We start from the raw sequence: 25628 nt of genomic DNA on the forward strand, positions 1-25628 counted from the left end.
CTGACAATTTTTTTATCATCAGTAAGATTCAATCGAAAGCGATAATCTTTAATTAGCTCGCGCTCGCTTAAAGTGCTCTTGCTAAATTCATGAGACATACTTGAATATAGATGCGATTGTTTCATTCGTGATTGTTCGTTTCACGTCTACGAAAATTAATAATTATGCTTGCATCTCCATGTATGACAGAGTCTGTATCATTTTCAGCATTCGTAATGTGGAAAATGTAATACGTTATCCATTCCGCGAATCTGATCTAACGTACATACATGTGTGTGATCCGTCATTCATCCATTCTTCGCGTGGCTGGCCATTTCTACGCACGTTTACATATATGCTTAGTTTTCCTGATTTGAGTATATATATATATATATATATATATACTATATATATATACACCATAATTATATCTACTAATAATATTTTGATTTTCCGCTATTCTGTACTATATATATATATATATATATATAGTACAGAATAGCGGAAAATCAAAATATTATTAGTAGATATAATTATGGCAGTAAGTACCTATTTTTTATATTGGTCATTAAATACATTGAGAAATCTTGCAGATATTTCCATGGGATAACATAAGATTACCTGCCTTCGCACATCCTACTAGATACAATATTACCATGCATCCAAATCTTACCACCTTAGAATTTAGAGGTAAGCTTAAAAATTTTTGCGTTTAAAATATAAAAAAAATATATGCTTTTGTTTGTATGTAATAAATTTCTTCTTTATTCTTCAATTTGTAGGCCGCGTCACAATTGAATTTTACGTTGATGAAGAGACCAAATTTATCGTCTTCCATAGTAAAAACTTGACAATAAAGGAACAAGTAAGTAACATATATGAGAGTTGCAATCACGCGTGCAGGTTTTACGTGCCAATGTTTGTCTTTCTTTAATTTTCGAGAGTTGACTTTCAGATAGTCAAAGACGGTCACGAAGAGATAAAAATTGCGAAATTACTCGAGTATCCTAAGCGCGAGCAGTTATATCTGGAATTGGAGGACAAATCGTTTCAAAAAAGGAACAATTACACGCTATTTCTGAGTTTTAATGCGACATTGAATTCTACTGAACTTAAAGGCTTCTATTTCAGCAGTTACACCACACCTGAAGGAGATTACAGGTAGCTACGAAATTAAAATTATTCAACAAATTGCTTTATTGTTGCTAGTAAGACTTTAAGGGCTTTTAAATTTTGTTCTTCAATTTTTAGATATTTGGCCACAACTCGTTTCGAACCAACATACGCGCGCATGGCCTTTCCATGTTTCGATGAACCACAATTCAAAGCTAAATTTAAGATATCAATATATAGAGATAGATTTCATATTGCGTTATGTAATATGCCTGCCATAAATACCGAAGAGGCTGGATTTTACTTGGGCACAAATCTCGTAAGTTACATTTAATATTTTTGTTAGTTATTCAATTCGATGTGAAAGCTTCGCGATTGGCATATCTCAAAGGTATCACTAACTTGTCCACTGTGTGTTATGCCGATCGTAAGAACGACAAGTTCAGATCATGTTATTGCAACTACGATATTACCTGCGAGTGACTGCATTTGCAACCTGAGCCAGAATAATGTTACTTTTCAGCTACGCGACGATTTCCAAGAGTCCGTAGACATGTCGACGTACTTGGTGGCTTTTGTGGTATGCGATTTCAAAAGAGTTTTCGAACTAACAAAGAGAAATACATCCGTAAGTGTGTATGCCGCGTCGCATATGCTTCCGCATATGAACTATGCCATGAAAACTGCTGCTCGTATTATGGATTACTTTGAATCTTTCTTCGGCATACCTTACCCTTTGCCAAAGCAAGGTACGCTCCTCAAATAAAGCATGAATAAAAAACATACTGACAAAAACATTGTTAACATTTAATATTATTAATATATAATAACAATAATATAAGTAATGTAATATGTATAATATTTCATAAGACATTTTTCTGCGATTGTAGATATGGTAGCAATTCCCGATTTTGAGCCCATTGCTATGGAAAATTGGGGCCTAATTACTATTCGAGAATCGTTTTTAATGTTTGACCCGCAAGAAACACCTACCAAAATAGAAGAGTATATAGCCGTTATTATGGCTCACGAATTGGCTCATCAATGGTTCGGCAATCTCGTCACAATGAAATGGTGGAATGATCTGTGGCTGAATGAAGGTGCCGCGACGTTCTTTGAATACAAAGGCGTGAATCACATCTTCCCCGAATGGGGCATGATGGACTTGTTCATATTACACAAGACGCAACGAGCGCTCGAGCTCGACGCGCTAGCCAACAGTCACCCCGTAAGCGTGCTCGTTGAAAACCCCATCGAGATAGAGAGCATATTCGATACAGTTAGCTATTACAAAGGCGCTTCCGTCCTCTATATGTTGGAAGTAGTTTTATGCGAGAGTGTTTTTAAACGCGGACTAAACGATTATCTAAATATACACGCGTACGGAAATACGGAGACCAATGATCTGTGGGAGGTTTTCACAAAACATTCCAAGAATACATCCATTAGTACGGAGCTTGATGTGAAGGTAAGTGCGATATGCGAGAGTAATTATATTTCGCGCGTTCTCGCTGCACGTATGTAATAAAATTTAAACGCGTGTCGGCAGACTATAATGAACACTTGGATCCAACAAATGGGCTTCCCACTTGTTACTATCATCCGTGAAGACAGTGTTATCACGGCGACCCAAAAAAGATTCCTTATTTCGCCGCGAGAAGATGGAGTAAACATTTCACAACCCAAATCACCCTTCGACTACAAGTGGTACATTCCGTTGAATTGTTACACAGATCAGGATGACTGGACGATGCTGGAGGATCCTATGGAAGTGTGGATGAATATGACCAACGGTGAACAATTATATTAAAATTTATCTGCTCAGTACAAAACATATGTTTTTGCCATATGCCTTTCCTGCAAATCGTGACTAAGAAATTAAGACAAGTATTTTATTTTTCATCATAGCGACTTTTGATATATCAAGCGATGTCGATTATATCAAATGCAACATCAACCAGACGGGTTTCTATCGAGTAAATTATCCGATGGAGATGTGGATTTCGATTATCAAAACTTTGATGAAGAATCACACTAAGTTCAGCCCGGCAGATCGGGCGAGTCTGATCGACGATGCGTTTTCGCTTTGCGATGCAGGCGAGGTGAATGCCTCGATTCCACTGCAACTTTCGCTTTACCTCGTCAACGAGCGAGACTACGCGCCATGGGCGACCGCGCTTCGGTATTTGAACTTTTGGAAAGACAGACTGGCCGAGAGTGCAGGATATAAGAAATACATCTTATTCTTTAAACAACTGATGGGTCCGATTACAAAACACATTGGCTGGACAGATGAAGGATCTCATTTGAAGAAGTATAATATAGCAATTAGAATATCTCGTTTATGCTTCGTTAGATATCCAGTGGCTAACAACGAACAGAATATTAATTCAAATTTTGTTGTCTTTTAATGCAGATTATTGAGAATCGCAGTACTGAAATCCGCTATCGAATTAGAAATGGATGATGTAGTGAAATCTGCAAGAAATCTTTTTCAAGACTGGATGTCGAAAGGCAAACGCATCGCACCCAATGTACGGAATATCGTTTATATGGCAGGTAATGAATGGATATATTCTTTATATAAAATGTTTGTATATAAATATACTGATTATATAATGCCAATATTATTAGAGAAATGCAAAGTAAAATATTTTGTACAATATGTTTGTAGGCATCAAATTCGGAGACGAGGCTGACTGGCAACATTGCTGGCAGGTTTATCTTAGAACGCAATTTCAGAGCGAGAAACTATTAATGTTGCAAGCCCTAGGTGCGACGATGGATCCTTGGTTACTTAAACGTTATCTTCGGCTTTCGCTAAATCGGAATTTGCTTAAGGCGCAAGAAGTTAATACCGTCATAGCAGCCGTTGCTGCCAATCCGCATGGACATTATCTCGCTTGGCGTCACATTAAAGCCTACTGGGCGCAAATAGAAGCTTTATATATGAACGAATCGCTCTCGATAAACAATCTCATACTCAGCGTTGTTCCTGACTACTTCATCACCGAGTATGATTATCGCGAAGTAAGGAGAAGTGATTTCTTTTTGACGCTCAATTTCTCAAAAATAATTGCGCTTGATTTCTTTAAAATTATACCATGTTATATCTCGTAATTTTTTGCTCAGGTCTCCGAATTCTTCAAGCAGCGCGACGTCCGCAGCGCTAATCGCACCCTGCAGCAGAGCTTAGAGATGATAAAGTTTAACATCCACTGGGTGAAAACAAATGCGAAAGGCGTGAGCGATTGGCTCACCCAATACTTCGCGGAAATAAATCTTGCAAGTTAACCTTCGCAAGTCGAGAATGACCCGAAATGCAACTGCATCCAACCGTGATATCATTATGGCTAATTTTTTTACAATACTTATTCGTACGCTCTTAAGAAACACAGCCTACAAAAAAAATGAGAATCCCGATTATTTCGGGAGCGAAAAGAATCTCAATCATCGTCATTCTTGTATAATAAATTTGCGGATCCAAAGTCACAACCATTTCCGTCAGTTTTATTAGAAATTAAGTCATTTCCGTCAGGCAAATCAATCGAATTTAAAAGATGACAACTCTTAAACGAGAATAAATCGTATTTCTTAAGAAAAAGACACTTAAATGTATCCTGTATACAATTCGTTATCATAGTTTACTTGCCGGAAAGGATCATCTAACTCGAGAGAAGCCGAATTATTTACGTGTAATACACGTGTTATACACCGATTTATATGCACTTTCGAAAGTATTTATTTAACATGCACGCAGCGCGTGCCGGTCGGATCACTAAATATAAAAAGACACAGCGAGAGAGCAAAGACATCATTGTTTCTAGGATAGTCGTTTCCTACTAATACAATTCATTGACGCAATATTGGCCCAATATATCCCCAATGTATGCCAATGTTTAACCAATGTATCGCCAATGAACTATGCTAGGGTTGATAATCGGCAGATAAGAGCTATAATAACAACATACGCCTATTGGCATTGAAAACTTTAGAGTCTCTCGAATTTACTACACTTTATTATAACAAAAAGGTGTTACGATAATCATTTCCACGCGATATCCAAGCCACATATTGAATCATCCAATATTATTTTAAGGAAGAGTCGAGCTTGCAGCAATATTGTCGGAGAAAACGCTAATTATACTATTCACGTACGTCCCATGCGTAAGTCTGCGTGCAAAACTGCAATGCTGCAGATATTTAGAGGTAATAGAATATCATAACTGTATGAGCGATCGTTCGTTTACATATTTAAGTAGCATATCAATGTATGGTAAAGAGAGGCATAATACTGCTAAATCTCTCAGGTCTATGCCACAAGCACCGTCCAGAGAGATAAGGCGGCGTTGAAGAAAAACTCGATCGCGAGAGCCAAGTGGATATATATGTCAAATTAATTAATTGTGAGGATATAAAGAAAAAACGATGTGTAAGTGTCGGTCCACAATAAGGACTTTAAGCCTTACGCCGTAAGACATTGACCAATTACAATCGATTATTCTCTTTATATTCGGCTACGATTGGTCTATTTCTTACTGCTTAAGGCTTAAAATCCTTATTGTGGATCAACACTAACGTGTATCGTGTATTCGCTAGAGGCTTGCTGGAGTCGCAGAAACACATGTCTCGCGTGGAGTTGTTCTTCATGCGAAGTAGCATAAATAGAGAATTGAATATTTTATTATGAAAAAAAATAAAAATATGTGTATAATCTAAACAACGCTTTATATATACATATGTATGGTGTGCATGTATTAATGTAAGACAATGTACCGTGTTTGATCGAATACTTTGAAGAATCTAAATGATGACGCAAATTGTCAGTGCTGAATTTATCAAAAATCTCTTAAACGTCACGGTTTTCGAGGGGTTGCGTTTATTTCTGAAAAATTTTTGACAATAGTAAATCTCAATTTAAAACAGAATAAATTTTGCAATGTGATCTCGATACCCCAAAGCTAATCCATATGCTTATCTGCTTATCGTTTTTTGATCGTACAATTAACTATTTGGACAATAAACACCAGAAAATAGTGAGATATATTTAAAATATAATTAATTATTATATTTTAATTGTTTTAATGTACATTAATTTTATGTTCTGTGATTAAGACTTAAGTACTTAGGCTGTTAAGCATAAAACCGATCGCACGGAACAAAGATATGAAGGTCTGCAAAGTGTCTAATAGTTTTACAGGGAAAGCAAAACCATTTGCGAAGCAATTTTCGCACCGATTATTTCTGATCAAAGATCAGAGGATATCGAACATATTGAATCATGTCCCCAATTTTACTCCTTGAATATTTCTCGTTGCTGCCGTAACTGGGTAGCTGATTATATCTGAAATTGACGTGTCCTTGTAAAGATACAGTTGTAAAGATAAAATTTAAGCACTCGTTTAAATGAAACACGTTATTACTCATCGTCACGCTCGAACACACGGGACACGGCGATTCTTCGATATTTTCTTGCCACGAATTTTTACTGCCATTTTGTGCTTACCAATGTCCACTGCAAAATGGCATTATTTCGATATTTAATACTTATTGTTAGCGCGATCTTTCTTATTGGATCAATCTACTTAACGGCGCATAATTCCTTGTGCTCGTCGCATTTTACATACGTGGTTCCATGAGCGAACTGAGGGCACGCACATATAAATACCTACACATACATACACGATTTCCCCGCACGTGGAAAAAAAGTCTGTAAATAAAAAATTGCAGCACTGAAATCATTTTTCATCGTTCCATTAAGTAGATTTTGATACACTCCAAACGGCGAATTAACGAATCGACGCACAATTAGATATCTTACGTGTAAATAGCGTATTTTTTCACAAACGGATGTTCTGTCTTATTGAAGCGTTAACGACATTCGCTTCAAAATTTTTAAGGGAGCGTCTGCCCGCCGACCTGTGCGAGATGCGAACCGATTGGCCTATTTTTCACATTTTAAATAATCGAAAGTAAGTGGGTAAGTGCGTACGTTATACGTACTTTCGTTACTTGCACGTTCACGAACTCGGAATTGCAGCTGTGAATTTCGATCTAATAACGATTGTCAAATATTCGACGTTTTACTTTCTATGATATGTATTTGTATCAGGATTATTATTTAGTATTTAGTCTTATTGTTAGATAAATAATTTATTAAGGCGGATAAGGTGATATTTATTTTTCGCTGAAAATAATTTTATAATATCAAATCCACTGTACACGAAATAACACGAAAATAATACTACTTATATCGAAAGACTGGATACCAAAGTAATCATGAGTAATCATATACTTATGTATTTTACGCAATCACGACACGATTACATCTTAAGAGAACGAGGCTGTCTTACATCTCATATTTATGTGAATTAACATAACAATATATATTATATACCGTTTTCAACTGTATTGTTGTCATAGATATTTTGTTGTATAAAAAAATATGAAACATGTACAAGCATAAATATACGAATAAATATATATATGTTTAAAGTACACCAAATATATATGTATTTTTTTAAATAACTTTAATTTTGTGAAGTTTGATCAATATATTATATATATTTTTATTTTGTTTCTTAATTATAGTTGTATGTAATATTATAATAATGATATAAAATAAATGTAAATTTGTATTGTAATATGTAACGATATAAAATAACGAGAACGTTAAAAAAATTTATTAAATTACCTATGCAAGATTACAGTCTAATTTGATAATATTATAAATTGCTAGAATATGAAAAAATAATTTGTATTTTTATTGTAAGAAAATCAGAAATAAGTTAAGCAGAATGATTAGAATTATTGTATCGTATTGTATGGTAATGTCTTTTTTTAGATGAAAATAAATATACGTACAGCCATCATATGTGGATGCATTATTTATAATGAATAATAACAAATTGGGACGAACTTGGATACACACTCAAATACACTCTAGAATGGTTTATATTTAAATGAAACGATCCTTAAACACACATCACAGAAAAAATCGTAAACCGACACAATGTGTATTACAAACTTTGTACAAACATAATGTAACATTTATGGTACATACGTGTTTATACAAAAAAAAAACATACAAACTTGGCAAACTTCGAAAGTCTCACGAAAGTTTCCTACAATCATTTCATAAACTTCAGACTCAACTTTGGCGGTAGTCACAATCAATGACATTGACCCCGCATTCAAAATACACGTCGTGTCAAAAATCTGCATGTCAAATAGACACCGCGATTACAAAACGACGTGGAAGACGGAAGCGATATCACAGTTATCTCGTATTTTCGTAGTATACATTCTCATACGATCGGGATCCTGGGCGGCATACGGTGAGAAGAACATCGCGGTCGGTGCGTGGCTGTGGTAAAGAAAGTGTCTGTGATATAAAAGTGTCAATCGCGGTGACGCACCGCGGCGTTTTCTTGCGTAGCAGGGTAAGTAACACGGTCTAGAGAAAACGATAACAAAACGATAGGGACAAATTTCGGCGTTGTTCTTCGAGGAAAGAATCAGGCCGAATATACCGCCCGCTGGAGAAGCTGTCGGCGCGCGCGACCATTGTCGCCTGGCAACGTTCCATCGTTGACGAAGGTCATGCGTCAGGTGAGAGCGAAGACAAACGCGTCGTCGTTTGGCATGCGAGAGCGCGTAGATCGTGTATATACGTGCACATACATGCTACATGTACGCAGAAAGCGTAAACGTAGTAAACGGTGCCACGCGCGCACTCGAATATGGCCAGCACGGGTCAAAGTTCGTCTGTGACGGACGAATACGAAATTGCGACGAGAACGGAAAAAACGGAGAGGTATACGATGACAACTGACGGTGAAATCGTCGTCGAGAATCGAAATCAAAGACACGTGGATTTCTATTGACGAACAATCCCGACTTCTCGTAAATTGTTATTAGCAAATTATTATTAGAAATCGAAGAGGTTTTCTTTCCATGGAGCAACTTCCGGGATCTGCTCCGGAAGCCGTTTCCTCGGTCGAGCACGAAGAGCGTCACGTGGAATCTCCCGTCAAAAATGAAGCAATCGCTACCAAGAGAATTCAACCTAATGACAGTGAGACGCGGAGAAAGTAAATTGTTTCGTCGATAGAAATTACATCGCGTGGCGTGTATTACGCACGTTTACGTACGGTCGTAATGGTGTTAGACGATTGGTCACGCGCGACTTTCAATCCGCACGAGATTAGATGTTTTTTTTTTTACGGGTGGGATTAACATCGTGCCCGCGAGATAATTGGACGATTCATTGTCAGTGTCAAATGTAAATACGAAGTACCGTTAATAATAGATAGGAAAGAAATAAAGAAAACTACTATATAGTTATTTTTATACAGAAGAGGATGACGCGAACGCTACTCGTATTTTACCACGTGCGCATATTTATAATACTCGCGCGCCGCAATTACAAACAGGCTTTGCATCACTTCGCTTTGTGACTGGTAATCAGGCCAGCGGACGGTCTTTCGTCAACGAGAATCGAACTACGCGCGTAGGTACGTATACGTGTAAAGACGGCGCACGTGCAGTCTATTCATTGGAGCTAGCTCGGCGTTCCACATCGCAATACGCATCGCGCACACACGGCAGATACGTGTATTTTAATAGCATCGCAACATAGAGCCCGCATGATTCACGAATCGTATAACGTTAATTCCGCATCATGAAATATCGGGAACACATTTCTCGACGAGCTCCAAAATTATTTTATCTTCAAAAATAATTTTGAAGAGGTATATCTCCTTTCGAAGACATTTTGAGATTCAATCAGACACTTTGTTAAAAATAAGCTTCGTTGAATTTCAATTCGGGAATTATAATATATTACTGCAGATATTTATTTCTGTCCCCAGTGATAAATAATCGCGCGGCTACAGCCCTATTTGAATTTCTGATGAAGGCAAAGAAACTGTAAATTTCTTAAAAAATATCTACTTTTCGACAAGCATTTATTTGTCATTTCTAACGCAGACTTCGTAAGACGTGCCACGAAAATGTTACGCAATTACGCATATCATCATAATTACATTTTTTTTTTCCATTGCGAATAAATATATTCGAAAATGCGGAAAGTCAGTATGTTATATAAACGACGCATACTTACATCGCGACGCATTCAATAATCATTATCCGGTAGTGGGACTCGCTATCAACACCATGATTTTGCATCTTTACGCGACTCTTACTTGCATCGGATTGCAAACAGATGATCGAAGTTTCAAGCTATACGCTAGTCGAAAAAGATTAAAAAAAAAACGCTAAATCGCGTGCGTAAGACGTAAACAAGCGCGCGTTGACGCATGTGACGTGCGACGCGCCGAAGAAGATAGATCCTGATTCTTTTCGACCATATCGATTTCTATCTCTTTTTTTTTTCACGTTTCAACTCGCGCGTATCGTGGATACGCGCGGCTCGTAGAAATCGTTATCGCGGCGATAACGGAATCGAAAGCGGCGCGATTTGTTGCCGCTCGTGATGTTATATGTATATGTACGTTATACGTACCTACTGCACGCGCAAAGCAGCGATAATCGCCGGACGTGCGCGCGATCAGGAAACGCGCGGGGAAATCAGCGGCGTCGGCGCGGCCCTGACGAGCGCGCGACGTCGCGTCGCGGCCGGAGCGCGATTGCTGAGTCACATTTCGCGAACGATCTCTCCCGGCGAGGTGTGCGACGGACGTTCCGCTCGCTCGCACGCTCGGTCGGACGTGTGGTTTCTCCGCGTGTCGAGAGGCTAAAGTGTCGTGCGCGGCAAAAAGTGTCGTCTCATCGGCGTACGAGGCTCGTACGTCGCGTCGTACGCAAAGGAGCGAGCGTAACGCGGCATAACGCTTCGCGGATAACGCGCGCGCGCGCGCGCGAACCGTCGCTCCGAGGTTCGAATCGTCCGCTCGAATCATCGTGTCTTTGACGCGCGCGCCCTAGTGTGCGTCACGTGCATACATACGTGTACGTAAGTGTAGTGCGGCATCTGTCACAGTGTCAGTCTGTCAGAGTCCTCGCCGCCTCCGTCCGCCTCGCGCGATCACAGCTGATCCGCGCGTGAAGCTGTCGCTCGACGAGGCGTCTCGCTCGCATCGCATCCCGCGCTGCTGTCATCATCTCGCGACTCCGATAGTGCCCGAGAGTACCGTCGGCGATAAGGAGGCGCGGAGCGGAGGCGCCGCCTAGAAGCGCCGCCGTCCTGCCGGAGGAGTGTCCGTGAGGCATGCGTGCGCGACGTGCGCGCGGCTAGAGCACTGCAGGCTGATCGGTGGCTCGTGCGCGGTTTTTGAGGTTATTTCGGTCCTCGTGTAACTGACCTACACCCGGCTCGCTGGGAAAACCGCGCATCCTTTACTTCCACTCCGGCACCACGAGCGATCGGTCGCTCTCCCCCCCGTGGGAGCTCCTCCGTACATTTTTCGCGAGAAATTTAAAACCCCAGCGTCCTGGCCGCCGCTGAGCCGAGCTGAGCTGCGTACTCTAACCTTAAAAACTGGAACACGCGACTCGTTCGTGATGCGTGATCTCGTCGCGTGAACAGTGTCCGGTTCGCTATTCCCCGAGGGAACCCTCTGTTTACACGGGACTGTCCTTACGTTGCCCGCGCGTGATGTCAATGAATATTTTGCAGAATTGCGTCATTTCCTCATGACGCCGAGTTCGTTGTTTGTACTTAAGAGGGATAGTTAGCCAGAGAGAGAGAGCGAGAGTGCGTGTGTGTGACGACGTGTCAAGATCTATAGGAACTGTTCTTCTTTGTGCGAAATTCAATTCGGGCGGAGCGGCAAGATGTTGTGCATAAAGAAGCTGTATCGGGAGGAGCTGCTGCAGCTCGCGTTGCTGCTCTCCTTGCTGCGAGTGGATCCGGACTCCTACCTGGGCCTGGACATCCAGACCCTCAACGTGGGATCCTTGGATCTAAACAACGGATCCGGATGGCACACGGATCACACGATTATCCATCGTCCGATGTACATCCACCCGAAGAATCCGGACTCCATGCTGCTGAACTATCAAAGGGACCTGTTCGAGGAACTCAACTCATTGGGGAGATACAACAGAATGAATTCTGGTCTCAATGCCATACACGCCTATCTGCTGAACGTCGAGGAGTCCAGTAGAAATGCGACGGTGGCCGGTTCCAGCGTGCCGGTTTCTGCAAACACAACCAGGGATATGACATCTCCTGATCCACCGACTTCCACCCAGAGCCCTGCAGAACCAGTTGGCGCAGCGGAGCTCACTCAAGAGGTACATCTTTCAGTTGATTTTGCTAGCAGAGAGTGATGATGTATGGAATAGAGTGAGGATTAATATGTGTCACAGTATATCTTTGATACACAGATATATCTTTGCGTTATTAAAATTATTATTTATGATGCTTCGATTATCATACATTTTTAGATCATTTCTTTTATATTATACAAACTAAATGCTAGTCCTTTGCTCTTATTCTATATTACAGACAGTCATGGTTATAATATGACATTTATATCCAACATGAAAGTATTTAAATATCGTTTTAAAGGCGTTTTAAGTGTTGCATACTTTAAGTGCAAGTAGGAATTCCTTTGCTTAATCTATTCTTTATTTTAAAATATATAATTTCTTTACAGTTAAAAATATCGTTTATGACATCACATAGTATAATAACTGACAATAAGTTGTCATGTAGGACAGCGCACTGATATTTTATGCTGTAATCATATATCATTCACAGCATCTTTTAACATATTTTTTTTTTTTATAAAGACACGAAAAAAATAATCAATACGTAAATCCTGAGCGCGTCAAACTGCATGCAACAATCAGACTTAAAAATAATATTTGGCAGTGCACGCGGCACCACTGCCAAATATCTGGAACATTATTTTTCTTTGCTCGGTGCGAACGTTTTTAAAAAATCAGAAATAACCGCGCCTCGGTCACGTTGGTAAGAGTTTGTTGAAAGCAGAGCAATATCGCTCTTTGACAGCAGTATAATCGCGTCATGTAAATGACCCCGCAAATCCTTGCGGCGACCTTGTTGCCTGTAGAAGCGTCGTCCTCTTTCCCTCCACTTCTCTCTCGTTTCTTCTCTCTTTCGTACCTCTTCTCCTTTTTTACAGCGTTAAATTGGTTTGTATACAACTTCAATCTTTCATTAATATCAATTTAATTCGCCTGATGGAATCTTGCGCGGTTTATATAACGAATAATTACGTTTACGTCGAGTTGAGTAAGACCTTTGACGTGATATCTCATACGCGTATGATTATGAACAATCGAAAACATAGAATTAGATAGATACATTATGATCTAAACTCACTCAGTTCTTTTTATGTTTAGATTTTATTTTTGTTTTTACAAGAGATTGCAAATAAAAGTTATAGATTACGGCATATTTATCAATGTAATTACATACTATACGTCTTCAATTTAGAAATGTATATGTATAACAACATCTAATATTAGTTTTGTTTCAAACTGTATTGTGTTATCGTATTTATCCTATAGTACGAGTACCTTCAGAGAAAGAACTGAAAGAATTGAATACTGTTCATAAAATTCGAAGGAATTCGTAAAATAAAGTTTTTGAAGCAATACCATAAACAGTGCCGCGTGATGGAAAATAACGGGCTGATGAGTCATAAACCCACTTTTCTCTTTGTTACACCTGAGAGCATGACTGCATTCAGTCGTCCATAATCATTCGTCTTATTTTTTACGATTTTTTGCCGAACCTACACGAGCATCGGTTCTTTCCTTCTGAGGACAAGCGTCCTTGCGTACTCAAGTTGCCTATACCGGCCGATCTGGGTCAATTAATTACGAATCTGTTACCAACTTACAATTAGCGACGACCGCTTTTAGTAAATTTAAAAATCCTTTGATATCGTGTGTGATCGTGTATATTGAGTGCAATGACGCATCATGACACGTTCCATGATAAAAAGTATAACATCTCAAGACAGATATCACGCGTCATAAACAATAATAAATTAATCATGCATGATGAATATCGCAATTTAGATGATAATGTATAACAAGTCTTATAATTAATAAATATATTAGTAAATAATATTTTTAATATAATAAAATTTTTAATATTTTTATATAATATTTTTTTCTTTCTAAATTTTCTCGCAGAATCGATTCGCTCTTTAATTAGATTATTCGATTTCGAAAGGATCAAATGCGCGCGCACGAAAGAAATCTAGAGGAAAATATGCATATTTTGATTCAAAAGCTTATTATAAAAGTTAGCTTACATTTTATGTACAATTACATTTATTAAATTTAATTATACAATTATAATTTAAAAGTAAAATTTCTTTAGATAATAATTCTTTAAATAATGATAAGATAATATATTTGCAATACATGCTTCTTGATATCTGTATTAAATCTAATTTAAAGTTTACTTATCTAACTTTAATTTATCTTTCCCAAATAATTATAGGGTTGTTAGAGAACAATAAAATGCTTGTATATTAAAATTTTCTTAAGAAAAAAATATTAATAAACAATACTTCCGATACTTAAAATATAAAAAGAGTATATAAAAAGAGACGTGTTTAACGTGCATCGATTTATTAATTTAAATTGTGTCTAGAAACAAAAATATTTTAATGGTTTTTCTTGTGACCGACTAGAACAGAATTAGTTAGATATTGCGATTGATTTACTTAAAATAGAATCGTGTTAACTGGATTTGGTCACTAATAGAATTCTACGATCTTTGAACTGAGGTCACGCAAAGCTATGATATCACTCGCATGTAGAAGCACTTCTTTTCTGAATTATCTCATCCTTTGCATGCATGTGTGTGCGGAAAAATCAGGTGTAACTGAATACTCATGTTTTCGCTGGAATATTGCTCTATCGATTTACGAATATACATATATCGAATATCCAAATATTTTCGCGCATGAAATAAAACATTTGATGGTATTTTAATTATCAAAATTTAATATAATTTAACATAATATTTTAAAAATTAAGTTGTCTTCTAAATTAATAATGCAAACAGTATTAGGATTATTGAAAAATGCAGTAGTATAATATATCAATTTTCTATTCTCAATTCTTAGATTTTATTTTCGTAATGTAAAATGTATTTCATAGATTGAAAATACACTTAGAAATGTTAACAAAGATTGTTTTAAGGAATTTAAAAAAATTATATGCTACTCCAAAAAGATGTTTTCGAAGGATAACAATCGCTATTATGACGTACGATGCTACGAATACGGGATGATGCAATCGATTGAAACAAGAACGTATCTTTATAATAGTGATTTTTAAATCTCTCATTCTTTTATGAACTGGAGTAACGTTTCGTGAAATATGCTTATGCGTCAAATGAGAATTCAATTGAAAAATAAGCAATTCTCGCGTCAGAAATATTTCTGAAACAAGCTAGGATATCGTTCGCACAATTCAATGTACTAAAAAAAGTCTCGATTAATATGATGCAAAAAAGTGACATAATGAAACAGGTTGATTTTGTGATATTAATATGTCATGTTTTTTATACTTGTTATTTATTAATTTGCATAATAATATATTATACATATTGTTTTTAAAGTCTTTAAAAAGAGCTTTTATATTTACGACATTGTAACAATTAACTCGTATTATGAATCTTATTCAAAAATTAAAAACTCATGTTTATAAAAAAGTCGATCAATGGGACTGTATTGGCGATAATTCTAACTGTTTTCGAATATTATTGGTTAAATACAACTAAAAGTACACGTAAGTGTATTTTCCGTACATTACCGAGAACTACCTTGTTTCAAATTAGATATTTGGCCTCATTTCAACACGTGGGTGACATCAGTGAATTTATCGAACTTCGAAGAACATGGAATTTATATCAATTCATTCTTTAATAAGATTATTATTTAATTTTTTTATGGCAATTATAGATACCGCGTTGATAAACCACACCGCGTTTTTTATTCGAGTAAACGTTTTGGGCGAGACACTGCCTAAGTTTTTCGTCAGGCTTTTGCGACGGCCTCGATTACAAAAATAATTGCATGCGAATGCACGCGTTAAAAACGACTTCGCGCAAGAAAAAAAGGTATGCGCGAAAAGCAGATGTGACCCCGATTCCTTGAGGATTGATGCGAAATCTTCTGTGCAAATCTCTCATTTCCAGAGCGATATATGCGTCCAGAATTAGGAAACGGTTGAGGCTTTTCGACGCGAGCATAAAAAGGTGGTCGTGAAAAAGAATTCGCCCTTCCGTCTTGACTTTTGCGTGCTAAGGACGCGTTGAATGATCGAATGCCGTGCAAACTCCAAGGCTTGCATTTTATATTTCCGCGAGACTTTTCATAGCACGCGACGCTCAGCACATATTCGTTTTGGTCGGTAATCAGAGTACTCTTTTTTTTTTCTTCTTGATGATGCGACATTTATGTGGACGCGCAAATTAAACGAAAAAGTGACACTAACTGCTGCAGTAAATATTGGCACGCGATGAAAGCTCGCCAGGAATCGATTAAGCATAGATATGATATTCTCAATGTAAACTTTGTATATATTTCAGTAACATTTTGAAACTACGAATCCTAATATTTATTTATTTGAACATCGACGGGCTATGATAAATCATTCGTATTTCGTGCCGTATATTAGTAATCACATCTCATACTACTCGTTTCAACGTATTTTAGGAAGCCATGGTTTGAAGTAATATGCATCGCAAAATTAATTTGATTCATGAGAGAAAATGTTGTATAAATATTTTATTTTGCATTTTTTACGTGACTTATTTATTTATAAATAGTGAATAGGTACATTATTACGTGGAATTATAAATATACGTGGTAAATTTTAACATATATAAATTTATTGTTATTAAATTTTTTAAGATATTTCATCTTACATAATTATCTTTTAAATATTCCTTGTTAATTCCTTGAAACTGTTTCAAGTAAATTAATGTCTTTCCTTCGATCGATGTTTTTATGTATGAAAATCGAGGATGTCAGACTTTCCCCGGTTGTAGAAAGGCAGCAGCAGTCAAGCGTGTCTCGGGAGAATAATACGTAGGATTTTATGTAGCGAATACACATCTTTGCAGAGACAAGATTGGCAAATTGCCCTACTCCGATCGAACGAAGTATATCTCTCACGTGGTTCTAATGATTACATTGTAGATAAATAATAGAGATTAAACTAGCGATATACTATACAATGTTTTATTGATGGCAACAATTTATTGGCAAACTTTGATTTTTCAATATACAATTATATGTACATTCTTATATGCTATGTTTCATTTTATGAATGATGCGATTTATAACAACAGGAAAAAATATATCAATCTACAATTGGTTATTCGAAAGTTTTTTCGTATTTTATGCAAAAAAAGGTTTTTTACATAAAATACATATATAAAAAATATACAATGTAAATTTAGCTCTATCATTTAACTAACATACACAATTCCATTAGCATTAATATGTAGAGGTACAGAGTAGAGGTACAGAGCTACTATAATAATAATTAAATATGTATGTATATATATATATGTATATATGTATATATATATATACATATACATATAGCATTTTGTCACGTCAAAATTCTTTGGATATAAAATGTCCACGTGTAAAGCGCAAATGCAAAGAAATTAACAGATAAAGAGCTATCAGCGTAAAAACTAGAGTTCTAGGTAACATTGCGAAACGAAGGTCGATGTAACGTCGAGGACAAACAGTTTACTATCTTTATTTGCTCGTTTTGTTTTCCATGTTATTTTTTAACATTTATGCACAACTTTTGATATTTAAATGTTAAAATTTTACTATATTTTATATCTTTATTTAACGTAAACATTTTTATCTCTCTTCGGATTGATTTTATGCATGTATTAAAAATTTCCACAAAAATATTTTTAGTAAATATTATCATATATTATCTATTACTATATTATACTAATCACTATTAATCACTCATTTATATTTGATGGTAATTCGCAACTTTGGAACTTATTCTTAATAATAAAGTCTGATGAGTTCAAATTCTGATTGACAATTGGCGTAATCCAAATTTTTATACCATTGTCACGTTCAACCGTTGCTCTGTTTTATGATCCATTATTTTTATGATCGACGTAACGGGAATTTATTCGCTGTTTTGCACCAGTTGCCCGCCTGCCAAGTTTTAAATCGTGCGACAATTTTGCAATAGATCGGAGCCTTGAGGTGAGGTACATAAACAGGAAAGACGACGAATTGAGACAATTTTCAGTTTTTCGATGTGAAAAAATATTCATGAGATGAGCAACTATCAGCATGTCAACTGTTGCGAATAAATTTGTTAGTTAGCGATTGATTTCGTAAAACAGAATTGTTTTGCTGAAAGATGTAATGTTATGTTATTACACATTAAATCGATTAAGTCGGTTTTATGTAAATAATATCCAGATTATTTACAAGAAAATGCAATATATGCAATTGATAAGATTCTCATATTTCTCAGAATTAGAAGTTGTTTTCATTAATTTATTTCAATTAAGGAAATTTAAGAGTCAAAGCTAGTTTCATAACATCCCATATTTTTAAAAGACCATTATAAGAATTATTATGTTTATATAAAACTGTAATAATTATAAGCTAATTTGAAAATTAGCTTATATGGAAGAATTTCGCATAAATTATTAAAAATATTATGTATATATATTTTTTAATAATAATCGTTTAGAAAGAAATTTTGATTAGAAAATCAAAAGAAATAGTCGACATTTGACATTTTATTTGAAATAAGACAGATAGTAAAGTGCATTTATCTTATCTCAATCGAATCGGATATACTTTTTTGTATTCAAGTTATAAATATACTAAGCCTTAACTTATAATTTGTTGGTGCGTAATTAAGCAGTGTTTCGATTATTGTTGTTGAACCGGTTGGATCGCATCGTGTAGCGAGTTCTTACATTTTTCATCACTTTTTTTATCGTGCGAATACGTTTACAATGTCGCGCGCGTACTATATTGCGCACGAGTGCAAAGGTTGAGAATATTCAGCCTTCACGTGGAGTGTGCAGCGATTAAACACAATCATATGTGATCTATCACAGAGATTTGATGATCGCTTGACGGAGGGTCTCCTAAGGTAAACAATGCGTGTAATGATTGAACCTTGAACGAAGTTGAATTATTATTATTATTCGCTTATGAAACCATTCTCATCGGATCATAATTTACCGTATATTTTAATACATTTCTGTATAGGTATTATTTCTGATCATGGAAGTCTTATTTCTTATTAGTATCGCGTTTCATGAACAGCTTTATTGCTAATTAGAACTTTTTATCTTTAATATTAAATTATTTTATTGTAAAAATTCGATAACATTGATAATCACATCTCTAATTATTACACGAACATAATCATAATTTTCCGTGAACTATATTAAGTTATTCGGTCGGTGAACAGTGCGTAAGAATTATGCCATATTTGTGCATTCAAGCGAAGCGCATATTTATTAACTGGTACAACTATCAATCCATTGCTTGGATATTAGAAGAATATTTCGCTCGCAATTACTGGAGTATTGGATAATATCGAATATTCGCTCCATTCGCTCTGAACCATCTTAATATACTGTTCTGCATTAGCAGAATGTGACGCTCCAAAATAGAAACGTGTAAACATGATAATGTTACCAAAGGTATTAACGTTTTATTGTGACAGTTCACTTTTTTAATCAGGTTTACATTTGATTTAAGAAATCTTACATGTGTAAAATAGACTTTAGAGAAATTTATATTTGCTCTTACTTTTCTTTGATACTTTTTCCATTTATTTATAATAAATATTTAATGAATGCGACTTTCTCGAGTTAATGAGCTCGACGTTCTCGAATTGCGTGACCCATTTGATCCTCGCGATTAAGGTGTCTCTACAGATCGCGATTTTGTCAGTAGTTGAATCAAGTTTCTTAGTTTCACCGTGAGATGTGACGTTTCTTTTAACAAGTTTTATCGTTCGATAACGAACGTTCCGTCGTTGTCGCGTCACGTGTTCATCGAGCGTTCCATAAATTTTCATAAATCAGCATCGCGAGCGTATGCAAACGATGACCCTGACGACCCGTCGCGGTTGACGGACAAAAGTCGCCTCGCCGATCCCGAGGTGCGAGCGGCCGGCAGTACGGCGGCACGCCGCGCGACGAATCCAAGTTAAATGCCGCGTGTGCCCGCGCGTGTAATTAATCGAAAGCACAGAGATCACCGCCGTTGTCCGGTCAGACGTGTCAAATGGCGCGCAGGAAGAGGAAGCAGCCGAAAATGGTCACCGTGTTTGTGCCGGTCGATGTACGTTTCTTATCGGATTAGTGTTGTATTAATTCTTTGTCGGAAAACAGAAAGCCATCGTTGTTTCACACGTGATAAAACACGTACACTGCGTACCATTCGCGAATATGTGAAACTTTCGGATCACTAGATATTGTACTTAAATTGCAAAGGAGAAAACGAGGGATCAACCACTACTAAAAAAATGTACAGTGATTGTCAATTATGGCAATACACATTTTATTGTTAGCATTGCTATTGTATTGCTTTTGTATTGTCAGTAATATTGCCATCTACTATCTGATGTACTGCCATTTATTACCTCATGTACTGCCACCTATTGCCAAGTATTGCTAATGACGCTAATGTATTGCTATAGGTATTGCTCGAGGTATTGCTATGTATTGATAGCGTATTGCTAGTATTGTATATATAATACATATTGCCGCAATACTAGCAATATATTTCTAAAAAATATACACTGATTCTCGTAGTGGTTGACCTCTCGGGAGAAAACTTGGAATGTTAATGTGGTTTACAGTTTGGCAATATTCTTGACATTTAAACAAGTCAAAATAATTTGTTATAATCTGTAGTATGATCTACACGCACAATTGTGACAGAAAAATCTCGATACACTATATGTATATTCCTCGTTTAGAGGATCATGATTAAAAAACTTCAATATATGCTGGCTTTTATTAATATAATTATAATATATAAATTATTTACTGTGCCTATGTGCTTTCATTTTTTATTATCGACGGTAATCTAAACGATATGGGTATTTTTTTTTGTTTCAGGTATGTATCATGTCACATCTCTCTAAATTTATCGAGGCTATCTTTAAAACTTGCTTTAAAACTTGCTTGAAGTTGCTTCGCGTAAACATCACGGTATTTCTTTGCTGTGCAACAGAACCGCAACATTCTGTATTAATAACACCGAATATGATGTACAATGTCTTTTGGTAAGTTTTTAGCAAAATGAAACTTTCATTTCCTGTACACATATTTTCCTTGTTTTATTTTTATCGCTCCCGCATGTGTGTGTGCGTTCACGTCACTCGATTTTACAAATCCTTTTTTTTTAATCGATGCAAGTTTCAACTAGATATTTGAGCACAATATTATACATCTTTTGATTTGAGGTGAAGCTTTTTTTGATGAAAATTTAATCAAAGGCGTAATTATAAAGTCGAAAAAATATAAATGCACCCGGCACCGAGATTCTCATATGTTGATTTTTTCATTATCACATCCGTCCACTACCAATATCAAATCACATCGATTATTCAAATGAAGTAAATATTCTCTAAATAATTTTTTTTAACATAAGGCAAATGTAGAAAGCTTTATTACGATGGATTTGCTGTGCATGTTGTTCTAGTCAACGAAAATCCCCGTGAATCAGAGCGGTCCCGCTCTAATAAAGTGCCATCAATTTATACGAACTAGCGCAGTGACCGTCTTTGTCGTATTAACTTTGTAAGCGTTAACGTAAACAACATTGCACTATTTTCGACGCGCGCCATAAAATTAGCACTGCCGCACACATCTATGTAAGTCGATCGGCGGGAAAATACGGCGTAGAACGTAGAACGAATTTTTTTGCGCGTTTCACCGAATCGTTGGGGATGGGCATTTAGGAAGGATGACTACTCAAGGTTAGCGGGATCGAGGTAGCTTTTGCAAAAATAACCGTGTCGCAATGCGTTCAACAACATTCGTTCATGAAAGAGTGCAGCGATCTCCTAACCTTCGCGGGTTAAACCCACGCGTCTACACGCGTATTTGGCAATCGAACAGATCTCGAAATCTTTGTTGCGCTTTTCGTGAAGTTTTGCCATGCCCAGTCGACTATTAAATTAGTAAATTGCAATAAGTTATTCAGCGAACATGTATCTTTATTTTAATATTATTTGACTTATTGCTTCGCTGCGCACGTGTAAAATACATTATTATTTTTATATTTTCTCTCAGCTTTTAGATATCTTTTAGTAACAAATTATTTATAAGGACAATTATTTATGAGTATTAAAAATGTTTAAATAATATAACGACAAGCTTGTTAGTGTAAAAAAAAAACAATCAGAAATAAATTAGATCAAACTAACGAGCGTAATATGCCCAAGTTAAGTTATTTCTGATTGATTAAAAATGTTTTTTGTCCTCACAAATTAAATTCCTATTAAAATAGGGTGATGAAACTATAGTGAATCATTTACATTTTTAAAAATTGATCCAAAGCATATTTTCTTTTAGTCTAGGCTATGAATTATTATTTCTCATATTGATCCTGAAACAAATATCGTTTTTCATAATTTCTATAATTGTTGTATGTTCATAAATTTCATAATGAAACGAAGATGCGATTCATCTATACGTACATATATGTATATAGACAACGTAGTACGTCATTCAACACGTGTACGATCCTCAAGCCTCGTGTCTATTTCTCCATCGATAAAACAGTGTAATGAAGTAGCTTGATGTTATATCGAGATTTTAATTACCGATTGCTGGTTAAGTAATTCTCTGCACTGGCTTTACATCCGCAAGCGAGAAAACTGCGTCGTTGATTTCGTTTAAAATGAGCGCTGACATCAACATAAACAGCTTTCTTGTACGAGCTGGAATATGTTTTTCCTCAGCAGTATCAAACACACACTTTATTGTGATAAAAAAAACAGCTCGCGCGATATGATATGATGCATTTGTGACTATGTTTAGAATCGGTCCAGCACGTTATCTCTGATAAGGAAGCTCTAGCGTTATCGTGTTTAATAAAAGTTATAAAGATAAGGTTTCTCATGAACTTTTGCAATAATTAACGCACCGGTATTTCTGAAAAAATGTCAGAGCGGATTTTGCGCGAGCAGTGATGTAACCGGCGAGGTCGGCGACAGTTAATTGGAAGTAACAATTTTTCTCGGTACGTTAATCGAACCAATTTACACATTATTGCGAGTATGAATGGTATGCGAAAAGAGGGAACTCATCCAATCTGTGTGCGAGCAAAATATCATTCTTATTATTTGCTATAAATACGAGATTTATTGAATTATTTTCAGTTTAGTCTATTATATTCAAGATTAGCCTTACATTCTATTGGTCATCAATATTGATGTCGAAGAAAATATCAAGCAACAGTTTTACTAAATCAACATTTTATGTTCAGTGAGCTAAAATGTTTTTTGCATTTTTAGTGATAAGTTCTTATTTTTAATTGTATTCATCCATTTTATTTATTGCTCTTACGTAACGCATTAGAAATATTACATTACGTCGTACTAAAACAGAAAAAAGTATTATCTCAAGATATTTTATCAAACAGAATTAGTTCACGTTGAATAACACGCAGTATGAAATCGTCCTCTAGTTCGAAAAAAAAAATGGTTTAATATTTCTTAAATGATTTTTTCAATACATAAACAATTCTTCGTCGTGAAGATTTCCTTTAAAACCGCGACTCAAACCTCAGCTATGACACATTTTTATAAACTATTATGACATAAGACCAAATAATCATTCATATACTGTCGCGCAAACATGTCTTCATACTTCTCGTTCGATCTCTCGAACATTTTTTTGTGACGATAATCTTCTGCAGAGTGCAGCATCGTATGTTGCCGTAAGCTATTCTTCTCAGGCACGCCCGGAAGATGATATTTTTTTTTTTAGCAATCGTCATTAATAATTGTTCGTTGCTCGCAGTAATTATGCCTTCGTATTCTATTCACGGTATTATTATCTAGAATAATCGACGACCTTGATTTCGTGATAGGCGCACGTGTATTACCGCGAATATACAGTGTGTTCGCTAATTCTGCTTTCTTTAACATTTTTTCTTTATAAACGCGCATAAACTCAAACTTTGTTGTCATTATTCTCGACACTTTGTCGGATATTTCTGATTCTGATTAACGAGATGTTGAGGTAACGCCCAAATATCATAGAAGACATAGCTCTAACATTCAATTACGCTTTCCTTGCGAATGCTGCGATGTAATTATATGCACGCATTGCATAAAAAGGGGGAATCAATCGGTGAGAAAATGATAAAGGATATTAGAGCAGAGAAAGTTTGTTTTGGTGCAGGGAGGAAAGACACATAATTCAGTGAATACTGAATAGACCCGTGCAATGAATTTATGTAATTATTGCAGTGAACAGTTATTAATGTGCACGAGAATATGTCGTTGAATGCTGTCGCTAAAATGCTAAAACATGTTTACGCGATAGAGGAATTTTAAATACTACGTTACGCCCAAATATCACGAAAACATAGCTCTAGCATTCAATTACACTTTTCTCGCGAATGCAACGATGTAATTATATGCACGCATTACATAAAAAGGGGAAATCAATCGGTGAGAAAATGATAAAGGATATTAAAGCAGAGAAAGTTTATTTCGTTGAGAGGAAAGACACATAATTCAGTGAATAGACCCGTGCAATGAATTTATGTAATTATTGCGGTGAACAGTTATTAATGTGCACGAGAATATATTGTTGAATCCCGGTGCTGAATGCTAAAACATGTTTACAATGTTAAGAATTGTAAATATTCGCTTCAATAAAATGAAAAAAATGAGGGACAATGTAATCATTATTTTATTTTATACATATACATATATTATTAAACTCTTTTTCCCATTTCTGACATAGATGTACGTACGTACGTGACCGATAATTTCCATATCTTATCTTCGACTCGATAGACACATTTTGATGATACTTTGCAATATTTTCCCGTTCAATTATCCGTTCAATTATCAATTGTCCTTACGATTCGCCAGTCGATTGGACAAAATTTAATGTATATATTTTAATAATGAGAAGCAGATTAGCAATGTAGGATTTAGGTACAAGACTCTCGATGACTTTGCGAGGAAAATAGTGCGTAGCATTTCTGCATTTATATAGTCTGCTTGATAGAAAAATCACGTTGTGACTGAAAAGTTACTGAAAAATCGCTATTGTGAACGTAAAAGTATAATTCTATGTATTCGTATGAAATGTAGATATAAGTAAAAGGTCATGTGTAAATTTTAGCTGGCAACGATATCTTATCTAGTTTGCCCCTGACCATTGGTAACGATTTAGGGACTCCGTCAATGTCGATTGTTGCAAAAGAATTCATGTACAATCAAACTTAATCGGCAACGTTAACCTTTATACACAACTCTATTGATCTAGTTGTAATAAGAAACGTATATAATCGTCA

General features: G+C 36.1%; 2 protein-coding genes across 5 annotated transcripts in view; both read left to right on the plus strand.

Moving 5' to 3' along the window:
* Positions 1 to 7582, plus strand: part of LOC105449902 (endoplasmic reticulum aminopeptidase 1-like) — a 16299-nt gene extending 8717 nt beyond the window's left edge. For both annotated transcript variants that reach the window (XM_011689360.1, XM_011689361.1), the window contains 11 exons: positions 573 to 669; positions 762 to 844; positions 935 to 1140; positions 1231 to 1411; positions 1616 to 1841; positions 1983 to 2560; positions 2642 to 2885; positions 3001 to 3406; positions 3509 to 3651; positions 3767 to 4122; positions 4225 to 7582. In XM_011689360.1, coding sequence (XP_011687662.1) covers positions 573 to 669; positions 762 to 844; positions 935 to 1140; positions 1231 to 1411; positions 1616 to 1841; positions 1983 to 2560; positions 2642 to 2885; positions 3001 to 3406; positions 3509 to 3651; positions 3767 to 4122; positions 4225 to 4386 — 2682 coding nt within the window. In that variant the 3' untranslated portion in view covers positions 4387 to 7582. The remainder of the gene's footprint in view (positions 1 to 572; positions 670 to 761; positions 845 to 934; positions 1141 to 1230; positions 1412 to 1615; positions 1842 to 1982; positions 2561 to 2641; positions 2886 to 3000; positions 3407 to 3508; positions 3652 to 3766; positions 4123 to 4224) is intronic.
* Positions 7583 to 11330: 3748 nt separating this feature from the next.
* Positions 11331 to 25628, plus strand: part of LOC105449901 (segmentation protein cap'n'collar) — a 99726-nt gene continuing 85428 nt past the window's right edge. The window contains exon 1 of one of the 3 annotated variants that reach the window (XM_011689356.1): positions 11331 to 12351. In XM_011689356.1, coding sequence (XP_011687658.1) covers positions 11890 to 12351 — 462 coding nt within the window. In that variant the 5' untranslated portion in view covers positions 11331 to 11889. Of the gene's footprint in view, positions 12352 to 20243; positions 20421 to 21294; positions 21370 to 25628 lie in introns of those variants that run through there. The other 2 variants (XM_011689357.1, XM_011689359.1) reach the window with 2 other exon arrangements.

This window comes from Wasmannia auropunctata, unplaced genomic scaffold, assembly GCF_000956235.1.
Source record: "Wasmannia auropunctata unplaced genomic scaffold, wasmannia.A_1.0 LD336071.1, whole genome shotgun sequence".
Classification (NCBI taxonomy): domain Eukaryota; kingdom Metazoa; phylum Arthropoda; class Insecta; order Hymenoptera; family Formicidae; genus Wasmannia; species Wasmannia auropunctata.